This window comes from Drosophila nasuta, chromosome 3 (assembly GCF_023558535.2).
Source record: "Drosophila nasuta strain 15112-1781.00 chromosome 3, ASM2355853v1, whole genome shotgun sequence".
Taxonomy (NCBI): domain Eukaryota; kingdom Metazoa; phylum Arthropoda; class Insecta; order Diptera; family Drosophilidae; genus Drosophila; species Drosophila nasuta.
The window spans coordinates 6,636,987-6,664,426 of record NC_083457.1 but is presented as its reverse complement, the minus strand read 5'-3'; the positions used below and the strand labels follow the sequence as shown (position 1 = coordinate 6,664,426).

The 27,440-nt window shown below is 39.5% G+C and overlaps 7 protein-coding genes and 1 long non-coding RNA gene across 8 annotated transcripts; 2 read left to right on the top strand and 6 right to left on the bottom strand.

Moving 5' to 3' along the window:
* The first annotated feature begins 1,677 nt into the window (after window positions 1-1,677).
* Window positions 1,678-25,371, top strand: LOC132788786 (uncharacterized). The gene is made up of 3 exons (XR_009632656.1): window positions 1,678-1,965; window positions 2,055-2,213; window positions 24,759-25,371. It is a non-coding gene; the product is annotated as an uncharacterized LOC132788786 (long non-coding RNA).
* On the bottom strand, window positions 11,666-12,464 carry LOC132790878 (uncharacterized). Its single transcript, XM_060799621.1, has 2 exons — window positions 12,355-12,464; window positions 11,666-12,288 (listed from the first exon to the last, which is right to left on the bottom strand). Exons 1-2 carry the CDS (start codon window positions 12,421-12,423, stop codon window positions 11,959-11,961), a joined length of 399 nt encoding a protein of 132 aa, XP_060655604.1. The 5' UTR covers window positions 12,424-12,464; the 3' UTR covers window positions 11,666-11,958.
* Window positions 14,273-15,341, bottom strand: LOC132790604 (uncharacterized). The gene is made up of 3 exons (XM_060799185.1): window positions 15,196-15,341; window positions 14,755-15,096; window positions 14,273-14,698 (listed from the first exon to the last, which is right to left on the bottom strand). Exons 1-3 carry the CDS (start codon window positions 15,247-15,249, stop codon window positions 14,336-14,338), a joined length of 759 nt encoding a protein of 252 aa, XP_060655168.1. The 5' UTR covers window positions 15,250-15,341; the 3' UTR covers window positions 14,273-14,335.
* LOC132790606 (uncharacterized) lies at window positions 17,397-18,303 on the top strand. Its single transcript, XM_060799187.1, has 3 exons — window positions 17,397-17,616; window positions 17,689-17,997; window positions 18,073-18,303. Exons 1-3 carry the CDS (start codon window positions 17,569-17,571, stop codon window positions 18,286-18,288), a joined length of 573 nt encoding a protein of 190 aa, XP_060655170.1. The 5' UTR covers window positions 17,397-17,568; the 3' UTR covers window positions 18,289-18,303.
* Window positions 18,303-19,904, bottom strand: LOC132790605 (uncharacterized). Its single transcript, XM_060799186.1, has 2 exons — window positions 19,421-19,904; window positions 18,303-18,550 (listed from the first exon to the last, which is right to left on the bottom strand). The coding sequence occupies exons 1-2, from the start codon at window positions 19,832-19,834 to the stop codon at window positions 18,347-18,349; spliced, it is 618 nt and encodes a 205-aa protein (XP_060655169.1). The 5' UTR covers window positions 19,835-19,904; the 3' UTR covers window positions 18,303-18,346.
* On the bottom strand, window positions 20,305-21,862 carry LOC132790602 (protein TsetseEP). The gene is made up of 2 exons (XM_060799183.1): window positions 21,369-21,862; window positions 20,305-21,306 (listed from the first exon to the last, which is right to left on the bottom strand). Exons 1-2 carry the CDS (start codon window positions 21,756-21,758, stop codon window positions 20,401-20,403), a joined length of 1,296 nt encoding a protein of 431 aa, XP_060655166.1. The 5' UTR covers window positions 21,759-21,862; the 3' UTR covers window positions 20,305-20,400.
* On the bottom strand, window positions 22,299-23,464 carry LOC132790603 (protein TsetseEP). The gene is made up of 2 exons (XM_060799184.1): window positions 23,000-23,464; window positions 22,299-22,938 (listed from the first exon to the last, which is right to left on the bottom strand). Exons 1-2 carry the CDS (start codon window positions 23,363-23,365, stop codon window positions 22,420-22,422), a joined length of 885 nt encoding a protein of 294 aa, XP_060655167.1. The 5' UTR covers window positions 23,366-23,464; the 3' UTR covers window positions 22,299-22,419.
* Window positions 25,372-25,775: 404 nt separating the features above from the next.
* LOC132790093 (location of vulva defective 1) lies at window positions 25,776-27,231 on the bottom strand. Its single transcript, XM_060798526.1, has 2 exons — window positions 26,791-27,231; window positions 25,776-26,726 (listed from the first exon to the last, which is right to left on the bottom strand). Exons 1-2 carry the CDS (start codon window positions 27,157-27,159, stop codon window positions 26,094-26,096), a joined length of 1,002 nt encoding a protein of 333 aa, XP_060654509.1. The 5' UTR covers window positions 27,160-27,231; the 3' UTR covers window positions 25,776-26,093.
* Between the last annotated feature and the right edge of the window lie 209 nt (window positions 27,232-27,440).

The following is a 27,440-nucleotide window of genomic DNA, read 5'->3' as shown; positions in this document are numbered from 1 at the left end:
CTTGGCCAATTATTTAGCCAACTCACTAAAGCAGGAAAATGCTGCCATTGTGTGTGTGTGTGTGTGTTGCTAAATGTGCGTCAGGTGGCAAAGTTTAATAATGAAACACATAAATTGACAAAGGTTAGCACCAAGCCTAGCCAAGGAGACAACACACAGCCAACAAACACTCTCTCATTGCTGCTGTTCTTGCCACATAAAAACTTCTCCCTTTGTGGCTGAACTGACCCCACAACGGTCTTTGATTTGGACAGCCAACCAGCCAGGCTAACTAAGCTGGCGGCAAGTAAAGTGCCATCGAAGCCCTAAATAACTACAGGTGCTGGTCACACTCTTTCTCTCCCTTACTCACTAGCATTCTGTCTACTCTCTCGCTCTATTGGGATGGCTGGACGCTTTAGCTTTTCAATTTTATGTTGTGCACACAGTCCCGAGTAAATTAGCAGCTAGTTTATTATAAATGTTTGTGTTAAATTTTGAGCCCAGTGCCGCAGGCTTTTGCGGCATATTGTAAAAACTTTCCTATATTTAGTATAAATATATTTTTTTACAACAAATCCAATTAAAATACTTTGGCAATGGCTGCCGCAAAGTTAAGCCTAACATTTCGTCCCAGCAATACTACGATTACTCCTTGTGTTGCAAGGGGACCAATGAGGGGACAACTAACCATAGTTGACCTCATTTCTGCAGCGTGTTGACTGTTGGCCATATTGTGACGCTTAGTGCCATATGGCGACTGCTCACTGGAGCATGCTTCCGTCCCCGTTGCCACACCCGTTTCGATTTGTTTCCCATGCCGTCCATTTCTTGAGGGACGTTGACAAATTTGCCACTAATCTTCGCATATTTTGACTCAACTCGCAATGAACGTCAACTTCTTGAGGAGCTTACTTGAACTACGCACTGGGTCAAACAGTCAAACAACTCAGCAAATGAACTCTGAGTGGTTTCAAGTGTGTGTCCATGCGAGGTACGTTCCATAAATAGCAGATCATTAAATGTAAATATTAATTAAAAGTTTTTGCCTACCTTTTTGCACTGATTTGTTTGCCGCTTAATTTTCAGCTTTTCATTAGCGTTTCTTATTCACTTCACACAACAAAACACAATATTGTATTGCTAGTTAATCAGTTCATCATTAATTCACGTATTTCGCATAACAAATTTACTGAAATGCACTTTTCGATTTTCACGCGTAATTAATTAAAATTGCACTTTCGAACTAGTGTGACCAAATTTGCTAGGTCTGCAAAACGTGTGACAAAATACTATGCAACATTGTTCGATAAGGATCGACATGTTATCGTTATCGCAAGCCTTCAGTGCTGTTCATTTGTTGCAATCAAATAATATGACAAGTACAAAGCTGCTCGATAAGTATCGTTATCGTAAATTTTCAGTGTTGTCCATTTATTTTTGTGAAATATTATATTATAATTCAAAACTAAGCAATATTGTTCGAAAATAATGACAATGTTGCGGCATTGCTGTGTTTATTTATTGCATTGAATAATTCCAACTAACGAATTTCAATTTACGCGAATCCATGGAAATAATATACGAATAAAATATTCAGCTGGCAAATAATTTAGGTGAATGCAAACATTTTGATTGCGTAGTTTATCACATTTTATGGTTTATGCCGAATGCGAAAATTTCTAAAGCTGCCTGTGATACAGAGATATGCATTTTTCGAGTATTTCATTAAAACAAAGCGGGCAACGGCGAGTTGCGGACGGTGGAGACAAAAGAATTATAAATAAATTGTTAAGCGTTAACGCAAACGTTACGTTAACGTGGTCGAGAGCAGTCTAGACCAAATAAATCAAGCAGCAGATGGGTTCATTAAACGTTCAGCACAAAGCACAACTCAATTCGAACACACTACTCAAGCAAATTTGACCCAAACGAGAGAAGATTGACTGAAGTCCAAAGTGCAAAACTGAATCCCAATACGCAATGGTAATATTTGCACATTATCAATCAACATCAAAATCGAATTCAAGTACCTTTCTCACTCTCTTTTTCTCTCTGTCTCTTTTTGTGCTCAGCTCAATATATTTTTTTGCTATTCATGGTGGATAAACGAAACGAAAGCACGCAGAATTCACAGGATGTGGCAGGACATTGAAGTGGCCATCACGAACCACAATTACCGCACTTTATAGCACTCATAATATTACTGCTTATCCAGGCAACTACTATTCAAGGTAATAATTGCCACTTTTTATATGTACTTACGCTCTCTCTCTCGATTTCTGTATGAAAGGACATTGTTATCATGTTATCCCTGTACAAACTCTATTGCGTCCGCTGGCAATATTTGCATTTCCGTTTATATTTGTTTGCTTAATGAGCTTCGTTTGCTTTTATGCTAACGGCCAATTGGCTCAGATATCGTATGCAGAGCTAACTACGTCATATAGTATGAGTATTTACCGTTAACCAATGTATGAACTGCTTCTATTGTTGCGTCCACTGCTCGCCAGGTGGCAGTCCATTAAAGCAGTAATTGAAAAATAGCAAAGTGTAAGCACATGTGGCTGCCTTTCGACGTGCGATACTTAGCCAGGCTTATGCCACCACAGCTAGCATATCATTTAAGCCTTAAATGGCCATAACTAGCCTTCACTTAAATGCCCTATGACTGCTAATAGCAGGTGAACTCCTGCTGGCGCCATCTACCGTGCGTTAGTCTACAACTTGATTGCAAGCTGTTTACTTTAATGAAATGTTAACAAGAATTTAAATGTAAAACAAACTCAGAGCGTATCGTGTAGTCGTATACTTTCATTGTTGTCTTGTTTGTTGATAAGTATAAATTTGTACAATATTTATGTGTGATTTAATAGTGGATTTTGTGGTCGAGTTGCTGCCAAACATTTATTGCTTTATTACTTGGAAAACTCTCTGGCCAACTTAGAGTGTGATAAATAGGGGAGGGTGGGGAGGAGGAGTGTGTCGATGTGTCGATTTCCATTAGAAGCGTTTGCATTAATGTATGTGAAAGAGCGGCAATTTCTTGGCCAGGGATAATAGGATAACAAATGACAATTGTTGTTGATCGTCGTCATTTATTTTGATTTTGCGGCCCCAAAAAGCAAAAGTTCTAAGCCACAATCCACAACACACACACGCAGACATACATAGAGCATAAACACCAAGCAAACATAGGCCATTGGCCATAATAATAATAATGGCAATATTTGGTTAAAGTAACTAAGCAGCTGACAACGACAACGACAACTGTCTGATGTCCTCTCGTCGGATCGTCGTCGTCCTTCCATTGGCAAACATGTGTATAGCTTGTTGTTGTGGTTGTTGTTGTTGGTGTTATTGTCTTTGAACTTTGGCTAACATGAAATCCGCTTGTTGTCATGTGATTTGGCATTTTATTGACATCCCCACTGATGCTCAATGTGAAATTATGTGCCTAATGTTGCTCGCAAACTCATATATTATGATGACCAAAGTGGAGAGGGGAATTTGTCAGTAAATTTTCACAGATTTAACGCTGTCAATGAAAACTAATTGCTTCGGCTTGAGTTGCAAGAGATTTACGATTTTGACTTAGACTTCAGCTTCGACTGATGCTGCTGCTTCTGCTGCTGTTGTTGCCATTAGCAGCGTGCCACATAACCACAATTTAATTACGTGTATATGCAACGCGAAGACGGGCTGCAATATTAACAAGATTGTTGTCTGTCGATGTCGGCTGTCGATGGATGAGCTTGCCTCTCGAAGTGAATTTAATTTCAAAATATTCGCATGTATTTACGTTCTTTTAAGACAGCCAAAGTCTGATAACATCACACACACACACACACATACACTCATTTCGAGCTCACATTGTGATGATTATGGGCGCCACATGTTTCATCAGTTACATTGCCACGCCCCCCGCCGACTACCCCCTTTTTCATCTCAATTTCTGTGCTGCCAAAAACATGAAATTACATGTCAGGGCAGCTGCTCTAAGCACTTGGAGCGCAAGGTTTACTCAAGAAATTAATTTCCTTGGCCCACTAAAATCTAACGATAATGTGTACAATTCGATAAGGCTGTTTTCGGTGTGTGGGCGTGGCGTGTCTGCCTGCGGGGGTAGATGTGGGCGTGGGAAATCCGCTTTTAAGCATGCGATAAAGCCAGAAATCCTCCGCACATACAGATTTTGCTGTTTATTTAATACGAGCGCGTCACGCGGCACTCACACACATACACACTCTTTTATACATCCCCACACTCACTCTTACATTTGCTAAGCCCTGTCGCAAGCAACAGGAAAAGCTGTGAAGCTCGACTAGGCGGCATTTCCCTGACAACGCTGCAGACATTTTGCCGCTGACAGCGCTAAAATTGGCGCCGTTGGCGCGTTGCGGTTTACACCTAGCCCCACAATCGCCCTTTAGCTGCTGATCTGATTTTTCCCCTCTCTTCTCTCTCGCTCTCTCCCCTCCTATATCTCTCTCCTCCCTCGCTCTTTTACTGCCACTGGACTTCATCATTGGATGGATTCAACTCTCGCATTGCATTCATAATGCGTTCGACTCGTATTGCGCGCTAAATTTATTGGTGATTCATTTGCCATCATCAGCTGGCACGTGGATTTTGCATATGACATATGCAAGACAGCTTATTTCGCGTGTGTTAAATGCGAGCGACAGCCAACGCGGCGTATACGTAATAATGCTGCTGCCAGCTCGCGGGTTTCTCGCTATCGATTTAGCCGTTTGTCGACTGCAACTCAGCTGAGCTGTGTGTGTGTGTCTACTAGTTGTGCTGCATATGCTGAAACGTGTGAAATTTATGGCTTGATTTCGTTTTGCCAGCTTCTGTCCCCCCTTTCGTCTCTCCCCTTCTGGCAGTGTCCGCGTGTCGTGTCTCAAATATTTATGGCTAATACGTGAGCACATGTGCCGCATGCAACGGCAGACATAGTCACTGGAAGCAGGTTGTTGCCTTTCCGCACTCTTTGCTAAAAATCTGTGGCCAGCTGGAATGATTTCAGCAGCAGATCATACGCCAAAGTTGACTCAACTCAACTCTTCTCTCGCCCTTTTTGGTTTTTCTCGCCAGCTTTTTAGTGCAATTACTGTGCAAGTTGCACGTAAAAATCACGTAAGTTTAAATTCAACTTAACATCATTAAGACAAAGTGCGCTCTGCTTGCGCTGCGGTTTTAAGCCAAGGCAAGAGATGCTGTGGGTGGTAGCTCCCCATCATCCTCCTTCTCCCACCCCACGTTGCTTGCCACACACTGCTTGCCACCCTTTACTCGCTGCATAGTCAAAGAAAGCAGTCTAATGAAAATTTAAGTGGTGCATGCTTGATTTAGCAAATGAGTTGAGTGCTGAGCCTGAAGCAGCCAACTTAACCCTTCTCCCTCTCCCCTAGTCCCTCTCTATCGTTTTCTCTTTCCCTCTATTCCGTCCCGCCACACGGTGCACTTAATATGAAACGTAATTTTCAAATTAATTAAATGCGCGTTGCCTGTGCGATTTTAATTGCATGTTGCATGCAACTTCACATTACATTTCATAAATGCACGCAACATGCTTTTTCCTTCTTCCTCTATATTCACCTTCTCTTTCTCTCCACCAGCACACTTGAGTGTGTCAAGTTTCAGCGACTCTTTGCTTAATTGTGCTAAAAGATTTCGGGGGCCTTATCGACTGCGCGTCATAAGCCTATTTATAAGTTGGCCTAATCTGGCCGAGGACTCTCCTACGCCATCCACCGACCCACCGTTGTGCACAGTTGGTCCTTTTTTAATGGGCGTTGCGGCCATTTTGAATGCAGATGCTGTAACAGAAAGTGTAGTTGTAGTTGTGGCCGTAACTGACCGCTGGCAGTGTCGCTCAGCGGGCGACAATGTCGGAAGCATTGTGACTTGTCTCCGGACTCCGGCCTGGACTTGTGCGTAACCTTTGAACCATTAAGATAAGCGCCACCAGCAAAAAAAAGCCCAGAGAAATCTCCCAAAGTGAGCGCAAGAGAGCAAAAGAAAGAGACGAGAAGAGAGCGGAGCAACATAGAGAAAAAGCAAAAATCGTTGGGCGCAAAACGTGGCTGACAAACAAAAGCGCAGAAATGAATTATTTCACTCGCCAGGGCTTTGTATACTCAGCAAATAGTCTGGCAGATGGGCATGCACGACTTAGTTGAACAAAATAAATTTTGTTCGTAACTTACGATTGGATACGATTGTTATATAATATTAATTCATATGAATTTGCAAAATGTACACTTCTTATAAATATACTAAATTGATCTACAAAATTAAAATCTAGTTCCATAATTCCTACTATTTGTATGTGAAAGATTCTGATTTAATATTCACGAATATACAAACTTGGAAAACAAACAGATTTAAACTTTGATTATTTATATAATATAAATAAAGATGTTTTATTATTCAGCTATGACAGTTGTTGTTTATATTGAAATTAATGATTATTTTTTGATTATAGTATATCTGTAAATAATCAAATATTTCAAGGATATGATTAGTTTGAATATAATTTGACCTATAACTAAGTAACTAAGCATTACATAATAATTATGTTAATTTTAATTAATTAAATACATAGACTTAAAATGTAAATATTTATAATTAATATTTTTTACTTACTTATCTTTTCCACATACATCACATTATTGACAGAGTATCTGCTAGTTGAATTGCTCTTTTTATAGCCACTTATATTGTTTGATAAGCGGGCCATGGCGGCGTCTCATTAGCGCCGCTTTAAAAACTTTGTGCCGGCCACAGTCGGCGCCAAAGTTTTGTCATTTTTTATGCGCCGACCAACTTGTGGCCATATATCTTCTTCTTCTCTTGCTCTCTCTTTCGCTTCGACCCAATCTCCGTCTCTGTTACTGTGGAAGTGCAGAAAGTGCGGCCACTAGATCCAAATCGAAATCATAGAACCGCACATCGCACATCCAAAAACCAAATGCGAATACGAAATGCGAGATGCGAAATGCAAATCATTATTTTGGCTGCGACTTGCAGCTTGCAGAGCATCTGCTGCAGGCGGACGTGCTTGCTGCCACTTGGCTGCTACGTAGCTAGAGGGGGCATGCCCCAATCGACTGAGGCACCTCTGCTGCTGCTGCTGTCCACGTCTCATTGCGGCACATTTCGCCTAAGTATCGCACTCCGGCAACTTATTGATGCGCATAAATCAGTGAAACGAGTCGACAAAGTAGGAAAAGAAGAGAATCTAAAGGGAAAAATCGGGAAAAGCAGTTACGAGTTGCGAGAAAGTCTGCCGATTTCCACTATGCATGCCAAATCACTGCAGTAGAAAATTAGAAAATTTTCGCAAACAGATACGTCAGCTGACAACTGAAAGTCACAGAGTTACAAAAGAGTTTTTGCACTAACCGCAGCTTAACTCGACTCAATCCAACACGTAGCCTGATATCATTCTTTCTTGCTGCCGTTTTTTCTTTATTTCAAACAGTTGAAGATTTTCCCTCAATGAAGTCATAGAGCAGTTGAAGACGTGACAGCTGAAGCAATTGGTAAGCCCAACAAAACGCAAATTGCAATTAACTTTGTCAGCGCTAATTAGCGGCAGCGAATAAGAGCGAGCTATGTGTCAGAGCGTTCCTTTTAAGTGCACAATTAGCCAGGCTAACAAAAAAATAGCTGCAAATTGAAGGGAACGAGAGCAACGCGAGTTTGCAGCTAAAACAAAAATATATCTGTGAAAAAATTGACACTAAAGCATGCTTAACATTTTTAAGCAGCTCTCGCGCAGTGCGTTGACTGTAGCGTCAATTAACTCCTCAACCGCACCACCTACCGGAGTACTCACCCCGCACCCCGCACACAGCACCCAGTTCAACCATTCAGGCGTCGTTCAAGTGGTTGGTCTCACATTATCAATTGCTCACATCATCAATCAAAGGTTTAGCAGGTGTAAGAAGGCGCTCACAACGTTCGTTCTCTTTCTATCTGTGCGTGAGTGTGTGAGTGTGCGTGTGTATCTGTACTTGTGTGTGCGTGCTGGGTAGTCGAGTGTGGCTGTCTCTTTTGCACTCGCGAATAATTTGTTAAAAATAAAAAAATACTGACTAATGACAAATGAAATTAAACAGGCGTGGCGAGCACGCAATTTAAATATACATAATTCACACACTTCAAGTGGGGACATAAAAGGAAGCGACTAAGAGATACCCTGTTAATAATATATTAAACAATACTCTATGAACAAAGTTATAAACTAAATAAGTAAATACACTGAAATGTGAGGTTGATAATAGCAACCAAATTTCATTACTCATTCAGACCTTAAAAAAAGGTAATATCTAATTTGCTTATATAGAATTTTTTGTTAAAGTTGTTTGAGCGACAATCAATATTTTAGTGCTATTTATTTTACTGTAATGATGTATTTTACTGTAATAATAAGAAAGTTTACATTTTTTTAATGCTTGTTAATTTGTAATAAGGCTTAATTTTTTCTATTTTTTCCTTTAACAAAAAAGTAGAGCTTTACCTGTCTTACAAGTACCATAACAACTTATTAAAAAAAAGACAACTTACTGAAGCTTAAATTAAAAATCAAATTAATTGTGGTACTTCAAATACAAGCAGTTTCAAATGAAAGCTGAGCAACACTCTTCAAAAATCCAACTTTTGTAATGAAGTACTATTAAATTCAAACACAACTATATTCTCGTAATTGTTCCCAAGAGTATTTAATTCAAATTGTAGGGTAGCTCTTTACGCTATCGTTAATTGAAACTAAGCTGACATATCGCCACAAATAATATTCGAACTATGCTTTTGATTAACACTCCACGTTTTAAAAAGGTGGAAAGAAATTCAAATAAATATAATATAATAATTATTCAATATTACTGTTGAAAACAGATTAATACTTGCCAAAGTTAACACGGAAGAAATAAATATTTAAGTTTAATAAATGACTTCACTTAAGAAAGAAGTAAAAATAAACCATTAAATATGGTTAGCAACAACTCTGGTGTTAGAGCATTTAAAGTTCAGTGGGCTGCAAAGTGACTTCTTGTTATCAAACATTTCACTTGATATTTGTTATCTTATTATTACAGTACGAACATGTATAAAATCGTGCGTAAATGATATCTCGTGATGTCTTTACTTTAAATCACAATTGTGATGTGACAACCACAATGTGGTTGGCTGTCATGATCGTTCGTTGTGTATTTTTAAATTCATTTACAATTCCGTACTTCAAGAGGTTTTTTGTTCTTTGAAGTGCACTGAGAGAGGCAACGTCTGTGGCCACAATGAAAAATGTCGTTTTAATTAGCTCGTCTTTTGTTGGACACTGAAAAACAGTAGCAGCCATAATACTGAATAAGTTAAGAAATAATATGCAGATGTATTATTATTATTGCCATAGCCAGAGAAGAGGAGAGGAGAAAGCCAGAGGAGAGAAATGAGGAAATAAGGACTTCGTGGGTTGCGGTAGAAATGCAATATTTGCGCTGCACTTTCATATTGTTCGCACTTCATTTAAAAATAACTTTTAACTTGATTAAAAACGGCGACAACAAGCGAGGCAAGCCAAAAGAATGACAGTAGGCAAAGAGATAAGGTGGGGAGGGCAAGAGGAAGCGAAAAGGAAGTAAGCAGGCTGAAGGATGCGTCGGCAAGTGCAAAGTGAAATCTTATGCAATTAACTTAAAGCCAACTTGACTTGGGCCAAAGAACAGCAACAACTACGGCAAGAAGTCGCGTTTGAAAAACTAATTGACATCGTCGCTCTGGCAGCGCTGACAGCTGGCGCAGTAAGAGAGACAGAAACAGTGACAGAGAGAGAGTGATGGAAAAGGGGGAGAGGGGAAAGGTTCACACAAATATTTTCACAGTTTCAACTTGCCTCGCTACGGCTACGGCTTCGCTTTTTTTTTTTTTTCTTTGGTGCCCTGCTGTATTTTTGCCCGACAGTTTTAATTTAATTTTAGCCTGAATTCAGAGCCATGTCGTTCGTTGCAGGGGCCAATTTTTGCGCGTCCTTTTTGCGGCCTGGCTGTCACACGGAGTACCTTACGATGGCCCCTCCTGCCTTCGTCTGCCTGCCTGACACTTCGGCAGTTGCAGGAGCAACTATTGTCGGTGCCATTAAAAAAGTTTAGTCCGATTTAAGCGCGCACGCTTAATGGCCAAGATTTTAATCAGAAAATGAGTTAAAAGCCAGCTGACAGCACAGACCTGGCTTCGACACAACAGTCTCTCTCTCTCTCTCGGGTGGCACTTGCCACATGCTGCATGCCACCTGCCTCCCATGAACATTGCCCTCCCGTCGACAACGACTGACTTTGATTATTGTTGCGCTTATGTACTATTAGTTGCATACGCTGACTGCCACATGGAAAATTCTGGCTTTCCTCCTTCAAAACAGACGGCACAGCTCAGCCGAAAGTTTTAGGGCATTAAAAACTTTTATACACGCTGCAGCCCAAAAAAAATATATTATATAAAGTGGCATTCGCTGCAGGCGCAACTTGCAGGCAACTAACGAAGGCGGCACCTAAATCCAGCTACAGTTTCCTTATGACAATATCCGAGTAATTAATAATATAAATAAATTACGTATACGTCAAATAAAATTATTTTCAACCAGATTAAAAGTGAAAGACACTTAGATTTCGAATATTTGTGTGCGTTCAAAGCTAAGGAATATTGCGTCTTTAGAGCTTTAACACTTGGAATTGAACATTTTCGTAAACAATGCCAGACAGACTGTAATCAGTGTAACAATTCTTATCGCCGTCTATAATAAGGTAGACGGAACTTGGCTATGCATGTTAAACATGAATATTCCGGTATTTACGTGAAATATCTAGGATCTTCAAAAATCTAAAAATTCCATGAAACTGTTCGACTTAGATGCCAAAACAATAAGTAGACAGCATTAATCTGACAGTTCAAAAATATTCCACTTGATCTGATTTGATTAATTATGCGTTGCACTTAAGGGAATAAAGTCTGTTAAAGACTTAGGCAAACTATTTGCTCCTAAAATTAAATTCGCTAATCATTGAAGTAGTGAATAAGAGTTATAAGTGTCCTTAAAATAAAGTAAACGATCATAACATAGCTAGAACTGTATTGGTTATACTTTTGTTTTTCATAACTTATCTACTGAACTCATTTAAAGGATTAAGTTAGTGCAGAAACAATTTCTTATTTTCGCTTTCATAATTTATATTGAAATCCCTATCGTAAAGGATTGTTCTTACGGAATCCTCCTTTTTGTACTGACCGTAAAATCATACAGTGTTCTGAATATAATAAATAGTGAAGTTTATTCATCAGAGGTGTTAAGCCAAATGCATTTTCTTACTCTGTTCACCACAGCTGGCAATTTTGTTTCTTCTTTCTCTTCCTAACAATGCTAGTCCTTTCGAATTGTGAATGAAATAAATACTATAAATTGATTACTCAAACTAATATTTTGATTTAAAATGATTTTATGATTTTTACTTTTTTTGATTATAGTAATATAACTTTATTATTTGTTCCACGTCCATTATTATGTTAAAAAATATTGCTCAATATATCTGGTCTTCCATATTGTAGTGGCGTAAGTACATCAAAGTGCATATATATTTGAAAATGAAAAAATGTAAGTCTGATATAGAAACAAGCTATGCGAAAGTTGATTTAAAAGTATTCAAAGCTCGGAGATGCCATTTTATTTCGACTTTTAATTACATGAATAAATATCCATATACAAATTTGCTTTTCTTTGGGAAGAAGAAAAAAACTTGAAATGTATTTTCTAAAAATCAGAATTAAAACTAGAATTTAATCTGTGCATACATCAAAAACACAGTTCTACCTCCATCAGTTATTCTTTGGCAAATAGCAAAAAGAAAACTCTTTGATACATATGCTACACAATACATCAAAAGACAGGCATAGGAAATCCAAGCCAAGCCGAGCTAAGCTTTAATTCCATGGCTGCATCTGCATGGGTGGAAAAGTATTCCATTCGAGGGGTCTCATCGTGTTCCATTCGAGGGGCTTCATCGTGTTCCATTCGAGTGGCTTCATGGTGAACAGCGGAGGAAGGGGACTGCAGTCGGGGCCACTGCACTGAGTTTGGCTCTGAGTGCCGCTGCCAGTTTGACTCTGGCTCTGGGTCTGCTGTCCATCATCGGACGTTTGTGTTTGACAGCCTGGTCCAGTTTGTGTCTGCGTCTGAGAGCCATCTGCCGAAATCTGAGTGTCCCAAATTGCTGTGCTGCCATCACTGCACTGCACCTCAATTGGTACCGCCTGTAAAAATTCTTACAATATGACGCTCAGCAGCCAAAAGTGTTGTTGTTGGTCAAGTCTCATTACCTTCACGACCAGCACGCTCATGGTCAGGGCCAAAGCTAGCAGAGAAATTGCGTTTGTGGATCGTCGCATGTTGTGAACACTTGAACAGACAGCTTGAACTGAGTGAAATGCCGCCTCGAGTCAGCGCCTTTTTATAACGAAAAGCAATACACGGTCAGAGTATGATTTTGTTTTGAATTTGGAGCAATCAGTGAAGACCATGCGAGGGGTCCGTAAGTCGTCTGATAAGGCGACAATTTGTTTCGAATTCGGAGTGGAAGATTATTTAATTGTGCTACAGGTGGAAGGGATTATTTGATTTGATTGCGAATGCGTAACTTAGGTCGGAGATTGTGTTGTGGGTGGTGTCATGGGTGCGTATCGCAACTATCGAATTATTTATCGATAACGATTGCCCGCTGCGTCAAACATAATTCAAATTAATGACACTTTGACTTTGTGGATCATTTCTGGATTACATTGTTATCAACGCCAAGGTGAAACGAACATGTTGCTCATTTCATTAATGGAATATGTCTCATGTGCTGCTGATAACGAGCAGAGTTCAACAAATTACAATGCGACTTCGCTAGAGTGTTCACTATTCAATATTCAATGAGTGGCGATCAATTTCAAAAGAAACAATTCTTTTTCGTAGTTCATTTATGCGCAAATGCTTTGCTTTGAGGCCTTTCTTGCATCGTAGATATTTCAATAAAACGTCAAATTTATTAAAAGCACTCAAAATTATAATCAAAGTTTTAAATTGATAGCAATAATTTCAAATTAGAAATCCAAAACATTCAATTAATTTTTATTAATTGCCTTATGCTTGTCACTCTTCGCTTTTAAAGTAAAGTAAAGTACATCTAATATCAAAATCAGTTCATAAAACATCAATTTTAATTAAATAGCTTTTAAATAATATATAAAAATTTATGTTCAACTCTCGCTCATTTGTGCTTACTATTCTTCGTTGTGAAAGTGGAGCTCTTATAATATGCAATTTACCTTCAAAAGTAATTTAATTTAGTATGCAATTAATAACAACAATATTTATACCATTATTTATTTATTATTATTATACAGTAAAGGAATTATAAATATTATGTATGCTATCAAGAAATTGTATTTTTAAAGATTTAACTACAAATCTAGTTCACTGATTATTTTTTCTTCATAAAACTAAGGTACTAAAGTAATTTAGTTTAATTCATAATTATTGACGATTGATTTCCGAGAAGATTTCAGTTATCTATAAAATTTGAAATTCATGAAATAATATTATTCTCTCTAAACACATATCAGTTATAGGCAGTTGGGACTGTTGATATTTGTGGGCCTTTGGTTTCCAAGAAGATTGCTTGTTAGTCACTATATTAGTGAATGCTTCTCTCTTTTAAGTTGCTAGCAATAGACAATTTCCACTCTAATATTTTAAAGGGGTTTCTACATAGAATGCTTTCCTCTTGACATCCATTTGTTATAGGCAGTTTTACCTGTTAATAATTGCTGGCAATTGATTTCAAAGAAGATTTTAGTGTTTTGAAATATAAGTAATAATATTTTAAAAGGGATTTTCCACTGAATACTTACCTCTTAGCAACCATTAGTTGTAGATACTCGTAGTTGTGACTGTTGATAATTGTTAGCTGACTATTTTGTATAAGATTGTTCATAATAATATCAAAGGTTGCTTTACTGAATAGTTCTCTCTTAATGCCAATAAGTTGTCGGCAGTTTCGGGTGTTGGTAATTAATGGGAAGTAATTATTAAAAAAGATTTATATTTAAATTATGTTACATTTTAACGAATAACTTCGTAAATAATTTAATCACTGTTCTTAGCTATAGTTAATAGTTGTAAATTTAACGATTAATACTTTAACTGAATTCTTCCCTTTTAGCAGTTACCCCCTCAGTTATAGACAGTTGCAGCTTTTCAATAAATGCTCATTTATTTAACAACTTGAACTACAACTCTTGTTACTCTTGCTCTTGCTTACTTAGTGGCAGCTGCGGTGGTGACATCAGCAGGAGCAGCTGAGCTCACAGGGACGGCATCAGTGGCGCCGGTGCTAGCATCAGCAGCGGCAGTAGAAGCTGTAACCGGACTTTGGGTAGTGGTTGGCACAGCGACTGTGGTCACTGAAACAGGAGCCGCAGAGGTGGTTGGCACACCGTTCTTCAGGCAGGTGTCCAACAGATCGTAGGTGGCAGCTGTGTCGCGGACATAGTTGCTCTCGGTGGTGTTGGTGCACTGGTATTCCGTGTCCTGGGTGGCCTTGATGGCCTCGGCCAGAGTGTTGGCGGTGCTGGCGGCATTGGTGGCAATGTCGTAGATCAGAGACACATCGCCTTGGGCCTGAAATAACAGTTGAATTCATTCCTTGATCCACTTCGATTTCACTAGCTACTTACAGCATTGGCATAGCAGTTGAAGAACTTGGTGGTGTCGTTGCCGGTAGTGTCGTCACAGCTGGTGAAGGCGCTGCAGAGACCAGTAACATCCTGCTGGTAAACGGTCTGATCCTTCTGAGCCTGAGTGGTCAAGTTAGCCAGCTCAGCGTTGGCCACCGAAATGCAAGCCTGATACGAGCTAGAGAAGGTGGCAGCCACCTCGTTCAACATAGGCAAGTAGAGGGAAAAGCACTGGGAGGTGATGTCCGCAGAGACGGTCAAATCCAGATCGCGAGCATTGGCATTAACCAGATATTTATCGAGGGCGCCCTGCAGCTGAGTTTGCACCGTGCTCGGCTTGGCCTAGAACGCAAAAACACAAAACGAGAAAGTTCAATTTTTCACTGTTCAACCGATTTTTCCAAAAATTACACAACACAAATTGCACTTATCGTTCATTACTTGAATCATGAGAGCCAAGGCGGCCAGGATTAGTACACTGCAGAATTGCTTCATGATTATTTTTGGTCGAGTTTTTGAGTTGGGTTCGCAGGCCTCGAATTGAGTCGTTGGACTGTTCGTCAAATACTGTTACTGGTGGCCTCAATGCTCTTGCCTAATGCTTTATATACCAGAGTCGCGTAGAATGTTCGCGCCAAATGATTGATGCAGCCAAAAAAGTATGTATGAATTTTTGTTGTCAAGTTCCGCACACAGCGCAAAACGAAAGTCGCGTTGTTCCCCCTTCGATTTGTAGTTTGCTCATTAGGACAGTGGAGAAGGGCAGAGCAGAGCAGAGGTACGCATTTATGGGCAGCGATCAATTAGGTGGGATTAATTCTCATGCCCACAAAAACACAAAACGACTTCAAATTGCTTTGCATGTGCATTTCGATTGGATGCCAAACGTAATAATTTCCAGGGTCAGCAAACCAAAAATAGACTACAGAACTCACAGTCTGATAGCTGATAAGCGAGGAGCGTGTTTCAACATGTTGACTACTATGTGTGTGGTTTTGGTCTATTCACATGCCTCCTAGTTGTTAGCCTAGCTAATGAAATATTAAGCCAATATATGCGCCAATTTGTCTGTCTACTCAACGGCTGGCTTATCGGCTTAGACCGTATTGTTAACGCATTTATAATTAGGCCTAATGATGCAAAGACAGCTTCGAAAATCAACAACTCGGCACATTAATCATCGACGCATTAATTTTATTTAAATATTCAAATTTAAATAATTTATAGTTTTCGCTTCGATTATTTAAATATTTCATAATCTCCTTCAGACGTTGTTTTCCGGGATTTTGCATTCTCTTCCTCGTGCAGACTGTTTACTCTTTTTTGGGATTTTCCAACGATTTTTGCTTTCTTTTCCTTCCAGAAACAAATCAAATTAGTCAAAGTGTCCAGGGATTTATAATTTCACAATTGATGTGAATATAATTAAAATTAAATGAATCAGTGCCTAATTCCTAGAATATTATCAATTAAATAATTTCAATCACGTAATGACGAGTCACTAGAAATGTCGTTCACTGATTGTAAGTGAACTTGCAACTTTTCAACTGTCTTACTGTAAGTTCAAGGATTAAATTTCAAAGTGCAAACTTAATTTTATCTACAAATTTCACATATGTATATTTGCAAGTTATATTCATTTATATTGGTATTATTCATGAATGAACACTGACCCCAAATATTTTAAATACTATTTGTCTCTTGCTAAAATATTTAACCAGCATGACAACATTGGTAACTTTGGAAGAATTTTACAGTACGTAAGGCTCAACTCATAATTCATAATTTTCTATCCTTATCCTTATTCAAACCAATAACAATTGAATTCGAATATTAAAAGTGTAATGAAAATATATGAATAATTTTGTTCTAACATTTTGAATGATCCCATTAAACTATTAATTATTATTTGTTGTCTTTAAAAGGCTTTACAACTCTATATCGATTTTATTTGTCTTTTAAATATTGTTTAGCGCCTCACGTGAAATTATGGGGTACAAAGTGCAAAGCCAAAGTCATCGATTTTAAATGTTATTAAATGACAAAGAAAATAATAAATAATTTCTTACAATTAGCTAAAGTAAACACTTGTCTATATTTATTTTTTATATCCCATTCTGTTCATTCTTGACAACAACTGAGGCATTCTTAATGCAGGTCATATTTTAGGCAGCATAAAAGGGCGACTGACCTACGCACACGTAGATAAACTTCACAACTTTTATGCAAAGCGATAAGTAAAAAGTATGTGTATGACAAGTATGTAAAGCTACAAGTAGCGTCATAAAACTGAAGCGTGCTGAATAAAACACATGGGTTTTAATATAAATGTGATAGGCCTAAGGCGCATTTCATAGTAAATACATAATGTAAATCTAGATAGCAATAGTTTCAAGGTAATACGATTTAGTCAGAATACGGATTCCGTTTTGCAATGAAAATTTACGAAAATTGTCATGTTCCTTTTTAATTTTGGTTTGACAGATTTTAACCTTGTGCTTCAATATCATTAGTTAAATCTACAGCATGGCTAGCAAATAATAGTTACACTACTCGTATACGTAATAAAGCAGCCACCATTAAGCAATATTGATTTAATTAGACAAATGCACGAAAATATGCAACAAATTTTTGCCAGCGTTACAGTTTTGCAAGCACAGAGCTTTGTAACTGAGGACGCATAGTGATAAGCGAAATATTATCGAAAATGCGCGAGCAAACAAACGATGCATCAATGTGGCATTTGTCAATAAGCCCTAGTATTGGACCTTAACAATTTCTGCAGTTTATTGGCAGCCACAACACAAAACGGACATGAAAATTATATACTCGTACATAACATTGCTATGGATACAATTGCTGGTGAGATTTTTTTGGGAGAAGAGGAATTTGTTGTTGACTTGTCTGATGGTTGAACCACTTTTACGGTGGCAGGTGGCAGACGCATCACGGACTCTGGACAGCTTGTCGGATTATTTGGAGAGCCATGATCTAACCGGAGTGGGTAATACTAAGCACTGCTTTGTCAGCTATTTGCCGCAGTTGGAGCAAGTGGGCGACACCTGGTCGAAGGAGTACAATGCTTGTGTGCAGAATGCGACCACAGTGCGTGGCGATGTGTTGACCAAAGTGGATGGTGTGCAGCAGATAATAAGGAAGAGTGCACAGGGAATAGACAGCTACATTGAGAATTGCCTGGCTATCGAGGATGTCTTGGATTTCTTCAATTGCTTTGGCAGTCTGGTAAGAATACGTAAGCACGTCTGTGCTGTGCGCTACTTCAGTATGCTAATAATGGTTACACACTACACTCGACAGTCGAAGCAACAGTTGACAAACATGTACGAGATATCCTTCAATGCCTCGGAGAATGCGTTGAGCCTTACACAGCAGCTGAATGGCATCGAGGCGGAGCGTTACCTCTGCACCAATCGCACCGAAGAGAACTATGTCCTGGGCACGGCAAACGTTTTCGATGCTCTAGACAAATGCCTCCAGCAGGCAGCAGCAAATGTTGTGAAAATTGTAGATTAAAGTAATGTTTTTGCTTTTGCTAATAACTAATTTGGCTTTTAATACTTTAGTTGAGGTGTCAGTTCTGCGAGTCGTACAGTTGCTGGCGGCATTCCTGCAACTCTGCGTACGCCTCTCGCATGTCCTGCATGTAGGCAACTTGTGCCTCCAGCGTGCACAACACAAACGTCTGCTGCAACTCGTTGTAGTCCTCTCGAAGACGTGTGTATGCACTTGTGGCATTGTTGTTGATCTCTAACATCAATTCCAGATTCCGGGTGCCCTGCAGATTTATTAAATATTCAGTTAAAATCATTAATATATTATAGTATACAGCTTATTGTTGTCTATTATTTACAGTATAACATTATACTTAAGCTTAATTTCGGAGAAAGCTTTCGAGAAGGATATTTATTTATTTTTAATGAATCAACAACCTTCAAACTTGTAGTTTTCATTTAAACAATAATCGACTAGGTTCACGAACGAACGAAAAGATATTTTTTCTTTATTATTTAGAAATATTAACAAACAAAACAAGGAAATAAGAATGCAGTTGATCTATTTCAGAGATCAACTGCATTCTTATTTCCTGTACATTTGATTGATTTGTTGAAAATTGTCTTTTTTTGTTTAGTTCTTTAAGTTGGTTCTTTAGTTCATTCTTGTTTTGTTGCTCATTTTTGAACTCTAGTTTGTGCTTGATCACTTGTTCCATTTTAATTAGTCATCAAACGAGGAACATTACGACAAGAAATTCGATCAAATAACGAATTTTATCGAATGATGAACGAACCAAATAGCAAATTTAGTTGAGAACTAAATGGATAATCAAAAGTGGCCGAATGAACTTATTCAGTATACTGAACGATGTAAGCATGACACTATTAAAACTATTATTTACGTCGAGAGACTAAATTAATATTTACAAATTCCTTGAGAGCTTTGCTTTAAATAAGAAATGTTTAATCTCTAAACTTTTAATTGCATTCAAAGCTATCTAAAATTATACACATGTTGATCATTAAGTGGCCAATTCAATGGCTGCTAATCAGCGTTTGATTTAAATATTTATTGGCTAAAGCCCAAAGCTTTTAACAGCTTTCACAGCTGTGGAAGCCGGCCTACTCGACAATCGAATACTGGTACTTACGCTATCCCTGACGCACGCAAAGTACTCGAGATCCGAGTCGAGTGTTTCGCATAGCTCCAGATTACCGCACGCCTCGATGCGGCCCCGTTCGATTTGCTCGCGCTCCAGCTCCTCATGGATGGTCAGATCGATCTTCGTTTCGTTGGCCGTCAGCTCGCAGAGTTGAAAGCTGAAGGCGTAATGATTGGACGCATTCGCACTGGCCACCTGATACTCATCGTGACACTCATCAAGTGTCGCGTCTGGCCAAGCTGTGGGCAATGTCAATGGCACATCTAAGCTGCGGGCACCATGCAAATATTGCAGTGCCAGAGGGAAGAGCAACAGCGTGAACAACCGCCATTGGCGACGTCGGGTCTCATACTCCAACCGCGTTCGCACTTCTTCGATGCCTCGTATTCGTACCGCACACATTTAGCTATAATATTTGAATGACGCTACAAATCAAGTTGGTTGTTCAGCGGTTGCTTCGCATCAACGATACTTGAGTTTGTTATTATTGTGACGCTGAGTTAATTGAGCATTTCCTACTAATTTCTTACAATCGATTTTGATAGTTTTGTTGGTCAGTCATATAAATGACATAGATTAGCGTATCAATTGACGCTATCTTTACTCGGCTGTCGTTTATTGAATGCGATTGCTCACTTTACGCCCCCTTAGACTGCGTCTGATCTATTAATATTTACAACCGACAAAATTCAATTTGAAGTGCAGCGTTCTTTTTTATTACTAATTACACCGCAGCGACTTATCACGCCACATATATCTTTAGTCTATATATATATATATATATATATATATATATGTATATGAGTTATATTGATTAATTGCGATAAGATAGATTTTTTGCCCAATAACCATTTTTAATTGAACCCTACAAGTATGCAACAGTTATAAATATATTTTCATAGCATCGATTGTTAAAGTTTGCTTTTCTTTTTTAAATGTTTTGAGCTTTTATCGTAAAAGCTCTTTTTTTAGAAGAGGTGGAACATCTTCTGCAGTCTGCTCGTGAAAGACAGCGGCATGATCTTTAGATCTTCTTCGGGAGCTCGCTCAGTTGTTGGCTCCGCTTCAGTTGGGGCATTGGTAACTGGGGCCTCGGTAACTGGAGGCTCGGTAACTGGAGGCTCAGTGACTGGAGGCTCAGTGACTGGAGGCTCGGTAACGGGGGCATTAGTTGGACCCTCAGTTGGTGCCACAGTTGGAGCCACAGTAGGTGCAACGGTTGGTGCAACTGTCGGGGCATCAGTTGGTGCGTTAGTAGGTGCAACGGTTGGTGCAACAGTTGGGGCAACAGTTGGTGCAACGGTTGGTGCAACTGTCGGGGCATCGGTTGGTGCGTCAGTAGGTGCAACGGTTGGTGCAACGGTTGGTGCAACGGTTGGTGCAACAGTTGGGGCAACAGTTGGTGCAACGGTTGGTGCAACTGTCGGGGCATCAGTTGGTGCAACAGTGGGTGCGACAGTAGGTGCAACGGTTGGTGCGTCAGTAGGTGCAACGGTTGGTGCAACAGTTGGTGCAACTGTTGGGGCTACGGTTGGAGCAACGGTTGGGGCAACAGTCGGAGCCACAGTTGGGGCAACAGTCGGAGCCACAGTTGGGGCAACAGTCGGAGCCACAGTTGGGGCAACAGTCGGAGCCACAGTTGGGGCAACAGTCGGAGCCACAGTAGGGGCTACAGTTGGTGCAACAGTTGGGACGGTCACACAAGAGTTGAAATCGGAATCGCACTTTTCCAAATTCGAAGCATAAGACATGCGAGCAGTGTCCGTACAATCGATTTCCTTGACGGTGATCGTATCATAGGCGGCCTTAATGTTGTTGTAACGGGCGTTGGCATCGCTGTTCAAGGTGAACATTTGCTTGTAGCTGTTCATGGACTGAGAGAGGAAGCCGGATGTAGTGAAACCGAAAAGAGAACTAGGACTAAAAGGAAACCTACCGCATCCCTGTAGCAGAAGAAGAATTCGAGACCATCGTAAATGTCGTCACAGGACGAAAGAACAGTGCACATACTTGTGCTGCGATCCTGCAGATCGGTACGTTGAGTCTGACTCTGAGAGGTCACTTCATCACGAGAATCTGAAGCTGTGTCTACGCATTCTTTGTATTCCCGGTTGTAGGTGGTCAGAGTGCTCGTCTGATCGTTGAGATAGTTGCTGAAGCAATTGTTAATCACGTCTGGATCGTTGGAGATGGCAGTCGAAGAGATCAAGTTGCGCATAGCCTTTTGCTGCAGATCCAAAAGATTACTCAGATATTTGTCCTCGCTGGTCAACGAGGCGCTGCAGCTGGCGGCCAGCAGTAGGCAGAAGGCAACTGCGAACTTCATGTTGTTGGTATTCCAGAAAATAAATGTAAACTCCAAAAAAGTGGGGGAAATTAGGAGACGAAAACTTCACTTGCCGTACCGAAATGTTGCGAATTAACTGACTTTCGAGGTAGGACAAACTCGACATTTTATAGCCGAAAAATAAATGGCATTGGGGGAACTATCTGCTGAATATTGATGCATGATTAAAAACCAATCAAATGCTGCAAGAAAATATCGAGATCGTAGCGATTGCTTTTAATAAGTTTTTAACGCATTGCAATTAAAATATTATAATTATAATTATTATTTTGTATAGTGCTAACTCACACTGCTGTTTGGAATAAACTACAACGACGGAAGGCAGGCGATAAGATTGACTTTGAGTTCCATTGAAAGCCTTTATCTTTAGACGGCAGTCGCCAATTCATGCTCAGAGGTAACACTGTACTTGTTATTTAATCGACTACACTGAGTCATTATCAATACTGTAGTTATCAACTTATTCAGTTCGAGAGCGGAGAGCGTTTCTTTCTATTCCTATTTCTTATACAATTTCGATTTGCAATTCAAACTCAAGTGCCTTTTATTTAGCTAACGCCATAAGTCAAGTTCTACTATAAATTAATCGTGTATTTATTGTGGCTTGTTAAAATCCACTTCTCTTATTTATAATACTGACTTAATTGCGATTGAACAGCTTCTTGAAATCATCGATCATGCTCTTCAACTTTGCTTGCTCTGCAGCGAAAGTCGACAGATCCTCTTCGGGCAAGTTCTCCTTATCGGAATCGGTTGGCTCAGATGGCGCTTCGGTTGAAGATTCAGTTGGAGCGGCCGAGGAAGAGGTATCTTCAGAGGGAGCGGCTGAGGAAGAGGTATCTTCAGAGGGAGCAGCTGAGGAAGAAGAGGTGTCTTCAGAGGGAGAAGTGGGAGAAGAGTCCGTTGACTCCTCAGTAGTGGATTCACTTGAGGTGGGAGCTTGTGTGGTTGTGCTGGTGGTAGTGGTAACCTCGATACCGCGCAGACAAAGGTCGAGATCGTCATAGACCTGAGCTGTGTTCTCCACATAGGCGCGCTCGGACTTGTTGGTGCACACAAATTTCTCATTATCGATGAGACGGTAATCCTCAATCACGACGGCCAACAACTCAGCAGAGTTGGCTGAGATCGTGTACATGATCTTGGCATCATCGGAACCCTAAAAGAGTGAAATACAAATTTAATATGCTGTCTCCTTTATCCGTGCACCTTTAACTTACAGCTTTCTCGTAACATTCAAAGTAATCGAGAGCAGAAGTTTTCTGACTGCAAGTGGTCAAAGCAGCGCAAGCCCCGGTGGCTGAAGCATCGATGGCGGTGCGATTATCCTTGGTCTTATCATCGATTTGCTCACGAGCCTCCTCAGCGGTGTCCTCACAGGCGATGGTGTCAGCTTTCCATTGCTCAGCCACATCTTGCAATTTGGGCAAATAGATGCCGAAGCATTCGGTGCTGGTGGAGCTGGCTTGGATGAGAGCACTGGACTTCATCATATACTGCATGAAGCTCACATCGGGATCGACCTTTGAGGAAGCAGCCTGGCTGAGGCCGATGGCCAAAAACAACACGCACAATTTAGCAAACATTTTGAAAAGGATAGATTCACTAGTGATTGAAATGTTAAACAATTGAATTTGTGATTTGATACGTTTGGTTCGAACGTCGGATTCGTTATAGGACTTTAACGCTAGCGACTTTCATATTTATAGGAGCGTTTCTCAAGTGGCTGGGTCCATAAAAAACAAACATGAAAAATGGTGTACATGACATATTATTGCCATTGTTATTACGTTAGATTTGGTTCTATCACTTCGGCTCTATCACCTTATCAATGCCGGTTGTCGGCTGTTGGCATTATCATTCTTATCGTTCGACGTTAACCTGCGTATCGAGTCGGGTGAAAAGCATTTCCACGGAAACAATTCCATTCGTCGCTGCACAAACCCTTTCTCAACACACACGACGTCAGTCGACAATCTTGGAAATCTTTATGGTCTTGCCACACAAAATATTTGCTCAAACCCAAATAGTTTAGATTTTTAGCAAATTCGTGGAATAACTAAAGTCATTGAGAACATCTGAAAATATGTCTACCGTCTCGTGCTTAATAGACTATGCCCTAGTCTATTTATAACCTATCATCTTATCTGGGTCTCAAGTGCATGTTTTAAATAACAACATTTTTATATACTGTTGTGATTCCAAGGAAACTCAATGCAATTAAATTGCTAATCAGCCAGGCACTTAATAGTTGGTTTTTTGCTTAGTTTTCTCTAATCAATATCAATATTATTGAGCACGTCATCATCGATCGTTCGCCATTGGCCAGTCGAATTATCAGTATTTTGCTTCGGTATCTAGCACGAGTATTGCGTGAACGAACACATTTATTATACACATTATAGTAGTGCAAATAATACAAATTATTGAATACATTTTTGAAATTTTTCTACGCTACAATTCTAGGTATTAGGTTAGCTTTTACAAACAATACAACTCGGATAACATTGCCAATTGAAGGTTGTCTTTGTTTACATTGTTCTTAACCTCATTGAAATCTAATCTCATTGGGTCTTCTTCAGTTAGCTTGATCCACGTGCTGTGTTCGAGAATGATATAAACATTGTGGTATGAATCACTTGACCATTTTAATTGTTGACAAAATCAAATCAAAACTGCAATTCAATGTGATTAAACTGTTTTTTTTCCTGCGGACTATGTATTCAATTTTGCTGGGAGTTTCTTTCATTAAGCCACAATCGAACGACGATCTCTAAACCTTGAACAATATATATTTCTGCTTTAATCGGCAAATGTTTAGATTTAAATACATTTCACAACTCGGATAAAGAAATAGACACAGCGATCGAGATAAAACGGAGCCTTGCAAATAACAAACAGAGCGCATTCTATAATTGAACTTGCCTGCACGTAGTTCCTTTTTAATTATTTTATTTATATTTCCAAAAATTATTGTAGGTGACGAAAGGAAAAAAATCTCATCAGTTTGCTGAACACACGACGCTCAAAGAGCTGAGCAGACCAGAGCAGGAACGGAGCGTGCCAGGCTGCTAATTTGCATATCTTAATTGCGTTCTTTGTGCGAGAACTCTTCTCGCCGAGGCAGCTGCAGAGGTAAACAGGATTGGCCGCGAAGCGGCAACTGCAACGACAACTGGAAGTGCATTAACATTGCACACACACTAGGTTGAGCATTAAAATACACCGAAGGCTGCATCCCTTGGCAATGACACACCCCACAGCAATTCCCTTCATTTTGGGAGCATGTGTGTGTGTGGGTGCGACAACATTTCTAATTTGTTTTAATTGCAGTGACAACAATGCCGCCGGCCGAGCAAAGGCGGCAATCAAAAGGCACAAACGAAAACAAACAGAATTAAATTTAAATGGGAAAAACCTTGCAGGCAAAACAACTCACTGTTTATTTAACAGTTGATGACCTTAAAGTAACCAATTGCATTTGTCTGGACACCCAGACTAATCAGACTGTAATTAAAATAAAATCTAGTCAAAACAAAACTTTGCGCCAATAGCAAACTAACCTAAATATTCCCTAGACTAATTACTTATAAAAGGTGAGTCCCCATTTCTAATTCAAATACAAATTTAATTATCATCAAACTACGTACATTATTATTAAAAAAAAAAGTATTTTTACTGATTATCACTAATAGAAAAGTTTTTAATTATTTAAAAGTGTTGTAGTTTTATTTAAATTTGTTTTCTTTATATTAAAATGTTGGTTTCTTTTTGTATTGACTCATCAGCTCCACATTTAATGATAGGCTCGTCCACATATGTATATTTATTATCTATTTACGTCACATAATAAAATATATATATTTTTACTCAACTTTTTTCTTTCAAATCAAATTTATGATTTGTTTTAAATATATTATATACCAAAATGTTTAGTTTTAAAGTACTTATACATTTTTCAATATTTGCATTTATTTATTTCTTTATATAGTAATTTTTTCTATTCTAAAAATTTTCATATTAATTACAAAAGTTGTTCGCGTCGAAAACATGGGGTATTGCTTAGTCGATCAGTAAGTGTTAAGGTTGCCATCGTTAATTATACAACTAATGCTCTTTGCCTTGCAATGGGTTCATTCAAGTTTTGCTGTTGAAGTTGTGTCGCCGTCAATATTTGACCAACATTCATGTAATTCCGATTTCATTTCTTACTTAATTTTGTCCTTTTATTTATCTTGAGCAGATTACAAAAGTTGGTCGGCTAATGTTTTTGCTAATTCAGATCTTGTTGTCGAGCCTAATAAGTCACATGGTTTAGTGGCGGAGCGAATGCAGCAGCTTCTTCAGCTCTGAGCTGAAGCTGTTGCTGGTTGTGGAAGTCGCCGAATTGGTGGTGACAAAAGACGTTGTAGTTGTGGCAATTGGTCTAGGCGTGCGTCTAGAAACTGTCGAAGGTGCAGTGGATGATTCGATGGGTGTTTGTGTTGAGGTTTTATAAGTTCGTGGCGTATCGCTTTGAGTGCTTGAGCTGCTTGGTTGGATTGTAGTCAACTCCGTGGTTGTGTCACGCTCTGTAGAGCTTGATGCAATGGTTGATGTTGACCGTGTTTGTGGTCGTGGCGTAACTACTGAAGTGCTTGAACTGATTACTTGGGTTGTAGTCGAAAGATCTGCCGAGGGAGATGTTGATGTTGGTGTATCATTTGCAGTGCTCAAGCTGGTTGAAGTGCTTGTCGAGGGCGCAAGTGTTGGCACTGGATCCGTGCCCATCAGACATTGTTGCAGACTGATGTAGGCTTGATCAGTGTCGAGTTCATAGCGACGCTTTGAGCTATTCGTGCATTGGTTCTCAATGAACTGTATCTGCTGTATGAGCTGCTCCAAATCGCCATAGTTCTCGCTGGCAGTGCTTGAAATATTATACATGGCTCTGACATTATCACCAGCCTGCAATAAGACATCAAATTTTATTGAGTATTGAAGTGCGTATTGAACTCTAACTTTTACTTACCACATCTGAGTAGCAGGACAAAATCTGCAGATTATCAGCTTGAGTCGCGCAATCGATTAATTGATAGCACGTGTTAATGGAAGACACATTCAGCGAATTTACGACTTGAGAATATTGAGCATTCAACTGAGCAGTCTCCAGCGTTGAACTGTTCTGGCAAGCAGCGTACTCTGCTTCATATTTCTTCAACAACTGATCAAATACTTCGCTGTAGTACTGAAAACATTCCACCGAACGCGAAGGATTATTCAGTTGCAGTTCACTTGTGCTACGCATCGCTTGCATTAGCTTCGATTCCCCCCAAGTGGGATGAGGATTTGCCCAGGCAGCACCAGCCAAGCAAACAATTAGCAACAGGATTGAATACATTTTCGTATATTTTATTAATAATATTTTATTGACAGGGCGTCAGTCAATGGTCGTGCTGCTGTCCGTGGTCGAATTCACTGCCAACCGATAGTGGGCAGAGTTTTTATAGTCGGCAAATAAATTAATTGTCAAAATCCTAAGGCTTTGGGCTTGAAGCCATGACGGACTGATATGATATAACCATCATTATGCGCTACAATATTGTTGGTAGGGAATGGTTCATTTGCTAACTAAAACATGTTGTTATCTCTGAACTGATATCATTATGCTAGAGCTACCAA